Here is a 7,547-nt window from a genome sequence, read left to right as displayed (position 1 = left end):
CTCTACCTGAAATAATTCTGATCATATTTAACACTTTCCCACTTATTGGGGCAAGCACTCTCCCAGTCAACAAGACTGTTAATCCCGAGGAAACGATCTGAGGGTTCTCCACGCATTTAGGCTTTTAACACCAAAGTTTTCACAACTTCTACCTGGGAAAGCTAAATGTCCCTGCATTGCAAAGAGCCTACTATTGGCAGAATCCCAGAGGGGCCAGCGACAAGAGAACCTTCCCTGCAGAGAGAAGTTTGGGGAAATGAATCCCTATACCCAGCCATCATTTCCACTCTTGCGTTTTCAAAAGACCAAAAAACGGAAAGGACCGGCAGACTGGCAAACCCCAACGAGGAACCGTCCAGCAGGTCTGCGTCCTTGGGATCTCAGACGACCCCAAATCAAGCTGATCGAGGGAAACCCCAAGGAAAGAAGGTTTTTTTTGCAGAGGGCCGGGATTACTGAGTGCTGGCTGCAGGGAAGTACCTGGGGGAGGGGGCTTGGTCGGGAGGACTTTCCAGCCACTCAGCGCTCATCAAAAAGTTCCCTGTACATGACCCTAGTGGCTCATCGCAGGGAGTTTCTCTGTTGAACCCCGGCACAGGGTTTAGGCTTCTTTTTCCCCCTAGCAGAGGACGAGGCCAGTTCTCATTTCTGGTCTGACTAGCTTGGAAATTCCCCGCTCTTGACCCCGCCCCGGAGAAATCCCGGGCCAGCGTTTATAGGGCGCCGCGGCGGCGCTGCCGAGCCCACAACAGTCCTAACCCGCCGACCTGCCCGCGAGCGACACTACAAGGAAGCGCGCAGCCCGCGGCCGAGCGCACCTGGGGAGCAACGTCTGAAGCTTTCACCGCGCCATGTTTCAACCTGCCGAGCACCCCCAGGAGTGGGCCATGGACGGCCCTCGGGACGGGCTCAAGAAGGAGCGGCTGCTGGACGACCGCCACGACAGCGGCCTGGACTCCATGAAGGACGAGGAGTACGAGCAGATGGTGAAGGAACTGCGCGAGATCCGCCTGGAGCCGCAGGAGGCGCCGCGCGGAGCCGAGCCCTGGAAGCAGCAGCTTACGGAGGACGGAGACTCGTAAGTGTCGAGGGGCTAGGCGGCGGGGTGGGTGGGGGGACGCTGGACGCGCGGGGCCGCGGGGCGGGGGGGGGCGCCGGGCCTGCAGCCTGAGCCGCCAGCGCCCGCGGTGCAGCAGGGCCAGCGCACGGCCATGAGCCCGGGATTATGCACAGTCCCTGAAACCTTGCAAGGCTGCACGTCTGCGCGTGCAGGGTACGGGGGATTCGGGCTCAGACCCTGGGGGCCGCGGTTCAGCACCTCTGCTCTACAGCGGTAGTTCCACACACACCCCTAGCCGGGTCTGGGTCCTCCCGGCCGGGGGCGGGGCGGCGGTGAGGAGGCGAAGTCCCCAGTTGCATAAGGGGGGGCGGGAGTTTCTGTCCCGCTGGCGGGCGCCGCGCGGCCGGGAGGGGAAGTACAGGGCGTTCCGGCCTGGCGGGAGGGCGGGGCGGTCTGGCCGGCGCCCGCCGAGTAGGGAGGGGGGGCCCGGAAAGTCCCTGGGCGCCTGCCAGGAACACTCAGCTCATAATAACCTCGCGGAAAACACCGCGGCCTCGGCCTACAGAAACCCCGGCCTTGCGCAATCCCCCGCAGCCCGCGCCTCCCTGGGCCCCACGCAGTGCACTCACCACCCCTGGGGGTTTTTCCCTCTCTTCCCCTCAGGTTCCTGCACTTGGCCATCATCCATGAAGAGAAGGCACTGACGATGGAAGTGATCCGCCAAGTGAAGGGAGACCTAGCCTTCCTCAACTTTCAGAACAACCTGCAGCAGGTGCGCGGCTTGCCAGCCCTGTGCCCTTTCTGACCCTGTGGTGGAGCTGGATTAACAAAGTGGCTCTGGCACAGTTGCCCCCAAATCCTTTCTAAATTAAGTCATCAGTCATTATCTGCCCTAGCCTTTTACAGTTAAACCAATGAGCATCCAACAGGGTAAAGAAAACCTCATTGATTTGGTGAGGCTTTTATGGCCCACCTAGGGCCTCTGGTCTTTCCTCACCCCCTGGAGCAGCGCCCAAACCAGGAGATGTCTGGGGTCCAAGGGAGCCCAGATTGCACGTTTGGTTCATGGCTTATCCTCTTTCTGTTCTTTCTTCTGCTTGTAGACTCCACTTCACTTGGCTGTGATCACCAACCAGCCAGAAATTGCTCAGGTTCTTCTGGGAGCTGGCTGTGATCCTGAGCTCCGAGACTTTCGAGGAAATACCCCCCTACACCTTGCCTGTGAGCAGGGCTGCCTGGCCAGTGTAGGAGTTCTGACACAGACCCGTCCAACCCAGCACCTCCACTCCATCCTGCAGGCCACCAACTACAATGGTGAGTGGGCCACCCCGCCCCACCAGAGGGCAGGTGACGTGGAGAGGGGGAGGTGGGCAGACAACAACAGTTCACCCACTTAAGGAGCCCAGGCAAGAGCTTCAACTTCCAACATGGGAAAGGCTGAGAAAATATGTATGAAAAATTGCCTATATGATGCCTTTATAAATAAGGTTCATTCAGAACCCAGATTCAGAAGACATGCCTGTTTGTCCCTTAAAAGAATAGGTGAAAGACTCTACTTGAGGTGTAAGGATTGAAACAAGTGGTCATATTTTTTCTGTTTGTTCTTCTAGGTCACACATGTCTGCACTTGGCCTCTATCCATGGCTATCTGGCCATTGTGGAGCATTTGGTGTCCCTGGGTGCTGACGTCAATGCTCAGGTGAGTGCTTCATGCCTCCAGGTGGAGTGAACCAGCCACCAGCACCCTGAATAAGACTTGTTGCAAGCAGAAATCCAAACTCAGCCATAAGCATCTTGAATTCCTTTTGGTTTCAGGAGCCCTGTAACGGCCGGACCGCCCTCCACCTTGCAGTGGACCTGCAGAATCCTGACCTGGTGTCACTCTTACTGAAGTGTGGGGCTGATGTCAACAGAGTTACCTACCAGGGCTACTCTCCATACCAGCTCACCTGGGGCCGCCCAAGCACCCGGATACAGCAACAGCTGGGCCAGCTGACCCCGGAAAACCTGCAGAGGCTGCCAGAGAGTGAAGATGAGGAGAGCTATGACACGGAGTCAGAGTTCACAGAGGATGAGGTGAGCCTTGACTGAACTTCTTCAACCTCCAACAGTCTGCAGAAACTGAGAATAGTTATTCTTCTTTCACCCTCCTGTGTCCCAAGAGCTACTCTCAACATAGTAAAGTTCTCAAACTTAGTATTCGTGGCCAGTATCCCAGGAGCAGTCTTTTTCGATACAGCTTACCCTTTTATAAGGAAAGGAGCCCGTAAAGTTAATTTATATTGGGGTTATAGAGAATGGAGTCCAAGGATACTTGAGTTATTTCCAATAGGGGGACCTCTCTGCATCATCCCAGTGTCCTTGATGAAGCTCTCAAAGTTTAACATGCCATTTTTCCTCTTGTTTTTAGCTGCCCTATGATGACTGTGTGCTTGGAGGCCAGCGCCTGACGTTATGAACAGAAAGTGTCTGAAGAAACATGGACTTGTATATTTGTACAAAAAGAGAGTTTTATTTTTCTAAAAAAAAAAAAGAAAAGAAAAAAAATGTAAAGGGCATACTGATAGCCACACTGCATACTGCCTGGCTCAAAACATATTCCTGTGACGGGTCAGCCCTCATTTTGTAATTTGTGTGAATTCTGTGTGTGGGACAAGAAAGATCATTGGAATCCAAAGGAAGCCTCACCTTTGTAGGGATTTTTTGGAGAGGGTTATCCAAAACTTGATAAAAGGACCACATTTTATTTATTGTATTTTTGACTGAACCACCATGGATTTCGTGGCTGACCCCAGTTGTATTCTGTGACGTGTAACAGCCAGGTGTGTTGTTAAACTTTGGGCAGTGTGGGATTGAAACCTTGAACTGCTGCTTGTCAAGGTTCGTGTTGCCCTCCCTCCTGTAAATGATGTACATAGTGTATTTTGTTGGTAATTATTTTGGTACTTATAAGATGTATATTTATTAAACAGATTTTTACAGAGTTGCCCTGATGACTTCCTTTGGGTTGTGCGTTTACAGAAGGCAAAAAAAAAAACCAAACCTATTGCCATTGAGTCAATTCCAACTCATAGTGACCCTATAGGATAGAGTAGAACGGCTCCGTAGAGTTTTCAGGGAGCGCCTGGTGGATTCAAACTGCTGACCCTTTGATTAGCAGGCATAGCTTTTAACCACTATGCCACCAGGGTTTCCCCATAGGGTTTACAAAGCTGTAAAGGTTCACAGAAGCAGACTGCCACATCTTTCTCCTGAAGCTCATACATAGTTCCTTACCGAGGGCACGGGGCTCCTAGTCTGAGAGTCATTTGATCCTCAGGTGAAGGTGGAGGTGTGGGAGTGCTCCCTACAGCCAGCTACGTAACCCTTTCGGAAAGTAGCTTCTCACGCTGTACACACCAGCCTCCCAGCCTGGCGCGTGGGAGGCTGTTGCAAGAGCGATAGGAAACTCCAGTCTCGGGCTTGGAGTTGGGGGGGCAGCATGCTGCTTGGCCTGTAGCTGGAAGTTTTCTCCACTGTCACTTGCTTTCATTCCCTTGGTTTGAGCTGTTGCAGGACCCTCTCACTTAAATTATTTTGGCAAAGAGAAATATACTAGATTCACATTTTATAGAGCTGGAAAAGATCCCACCTACAATACTGGCAGTAACTGAGGGCATTGTTCCAGCAACGGGGCTGCCCTGATGATATTTGTTAGCAGGTGCCCATCTCTGAGCCTAATTTTCCTCATTAATAAAATGGGCTATTGTGAAGACTATATTAGACAATCCATGAAAATAGTACGGCCAAGTGCCAGGCACATAAGTTCTAAAGAAAAATATAAGCCATCGTACAACTTCCTGTATTTTGCTTGGGAAGTCCAGAGAGAATATCCTGTCCAAGGTCACCTTGCAAGAGAGGCAGGTGATTAACTTACTTGAATACCTGCTTGCTTTTTGTCTGTTAAACACGTTTTAAGTGCATCGCACCTCTATTTTGTTACCAGCTGTAGTGCAAGTGACAACAAAGGGTTGAAACTTTTCATCAGCTCGCAAATCAGTAGAATCAGAATGACAGAAGTGTAAGATTTCACAAGAAATCAGAAACTCGTGAAACTTGGGTTTAGATTGTCTCAGTGTTCTCATAACTTACCTCTTGCCTAGGTAGAAAGAGAGGTAAAAGAAAGCTTATGGCATTCTATAAAGTGCAGAATGGCATATAAATATAATTCTGTGCTTTGGTTTACACCTAGGAAAACATTACCAGGTATTTATCACTTTCATGATCCACAAACGGTGCCAAAGTCAAATGAATATAATGGTCACCTTCCTCTCAGACTGAAAAGGAGTCAGTGCTTAGTGGATCTTTCATATATAAAGAGCATTATTGCAGACTAGTACCAGCTGATCAAAGCCGGCTCTGCCCTCTTCCTGCAGCCTCAGCCTGGAGCCAAGCACCATCTCCATCAGACTTATCCTCTCTCAAAGTGCCCAGTTTTATTACTGAAATTTCCTGTCCATGCCCAGGGCAACTGAACACAGGTATTAAATTAGCTAGCACATGAATATTAATTAGGCTCAGCTCTCAGCTGATAAGGAGAGAGGTAAGATGGGGAACAGGGAAGTCCACACCCTCATACGCAAAAGAACAGAGATTAGAAACTGGACTCCCCAATTTTGGAATGATGTCCGTAGCATGTCTAACTCAGATGTGCTCCTTGAATTTTTTTGCAGGGTGTTGAATCTGTGCCAAGTCGCCAGTACACTCTTATTATAGCTCTGCAAGAGGGTTGGAGAAATGAAACAAATGGATGTGGCCCATCCCTCCTCAGTCTCCTTGGCGTCCAGGTCTTGTGTAGGGTGCCATCCCCCACGGTGAAGGGGCCAGAGGCTGTAAGGGCAAAGAGGGAGCTCTTCTGACCCCCTGGGACCCAGCCTCCCACCATTCCAGGCTTTCTTTCTCTTCAGGACCCCAGCCCTCAGAGTGGGTCTGGTCCTCTACCTCAGTCCAGAAGTAGCTGGGCCCAGTTAAGGACTGAGCCTGCTGCAGTTTCTTAGACTCTCCAATTCAGCTCCTGGGTTCTTCACCTCCTCATTTCTTATCTTTTTTTTTTTTTTTTTTTACAACTTCCTTTCTTTCTTTCGTACCATTTGGTTGGGTGGCTGGAGCCTGGAGATTCCGAAAGAAAAATTTTAGAACCAAAACATTCCAATCTGTACAAAGTCTTCCTCAAATCTCCAAGCGAACAAGAACAAAAGCTTTTGAAAAAAAAACACTTCGGTAGACTTTTATGCACTTTAATTTTCTCCAAGAAACTAAGGGTTTAGCTAGGACAGGGTGATTTGCATTAAAACTTCAGTTGCTAATGGAAGTGATGAAGTGGTGACAGAGCTGAGTCAGTATGATGAGTTCTTCCTTTACCCTCCTTTCCGCTGATTTTCATTAACTTGCCTTAGGTGTAGCTGAAGTTTCATGTAGCAAGAAAGATCAGAGTTGTGGAATTCCAGTCATCTACATGTCCAAGAAGCAGTCCCGAGCCTCTGGAAGCTGTGCGAGCATAGCCCAAGTGAGTTTCCCCATTTTAAGGGAGAATTACAGAAACCGAAACTAGAGATTGTGTTTCCTTCCTAGGATGTGGAACTCTCAGTCCCGTTCATTCATGCACATTACAGGCCCCGTGCTAGAGGCTGGAGTCACAAAGATGAACAAGTCTTGGCCTTTGCCCCACAGAGCTCCTTGCTTAGGTGGAGAGGGAGACAGACAAGAACACATAAGACAGTGTGCGAAGATGAAACACAGGCCTGAGGGGCTCAGCTTGAGGCCCCCAACACAGAGTGGCCTGGGGGAGGGGTCAGGAGATCACACCCCAGTCAACTGTTTACCCAGCAGTAGTATCTACTCTGGAGTCCTTGGGTGGTACAAACGGTTAAAGCCCTCAACTATTAATTGAAAAGTTGGCAGTTAGAACTCAGCCAGAGGCACCTTGGAGGAAAGGCCTGGTGATCTTCTGAAAGGTCACGGCCTTGAAAACCCCATGGAACACAGCTCTACTCCGAAACACATGGGGTTGCCACAAGTTGGACTCGATGGCAACTGGTTACTGGTACTATCGGTTCTCTTATCCCATGCCCCAAGTGACCAGTGGCACCATTTTAACAGGTGGCAGAGAACAAAGCTGTGCTCAGAACACAACTAACTTCCAGCTGGATTAAATCCACCACCTCAGCAGGCTACGCTCTTCATTTTTGCATCGGTGTGGGGCCCTAGATTCCAAAGCTGAGACTGAAAGGAGCTTGCCACCAGCCTTTGAATTAGTGACAAATGATGAGCACGTTTTTGTCCAGAGTTTCTCAAACTCAACATGCACCTGAATGGCCTGGAGGTCTTGCTGAAATGCAGGCTCTGATTCAGTTGGTTTGGGGCTGGCCTGAGAGTCTGCATTTCTAATAAACTCCCAGACAAGACAGGGCTGCTGGTCTGGGGACCACATGTTGAAGAGCTAGATCTT

At 50.3% G+C, this 7,547-nt stretch overlaps 1 protein-coding gene across 1 annotated transcript; it reads left to right on the top strand.

Moving 5' to 3' along the window:
• Positions 1-739: 739 nt before the first annotated feature.
• Positions 740-4,046, top strand: NFKBIA (NFKB inhibitor alpha). Its single transcript, XM_003408860.4, has 6 exons — positions 740-1,078; positions 1,724-1,832; positions 2,164-2,374; positions 2,671-2,759; positions 2,876-3,136; positions 3,471-4,046. Exons 1-6 carry the CDS (start codon positions 852-854, stop codon positions 3,516-3,518), a joined length of 945 nt encoding a protein of 314 aa, XP_003408908.1. The 5' UTR covers positions 740-851; the 3' UTR covers positions 3,519-4,046.
• The last annotated feature ends 3,501 nt before the right edge of the window (positions 4,047-7,547 follow it).

Source organism: Loxodonta africana, chromosome 10, assembly GCF_030014295.1.
Source record: "Loxodonta africana isolate mLoxAfr1 chromosome 10, mLoxAfr1.hap2, whole genome shotgun sequence".
NCBI classification, from domain to species: Eukaryota; Metazoa; Chordata; class Mammalia; order Proboscidea; family Elephantidae; genus Loxodonta; species Loxodonta africana.
This window is presented reverse-complemented; position numbering and strand designations above follow the sequence as displayed.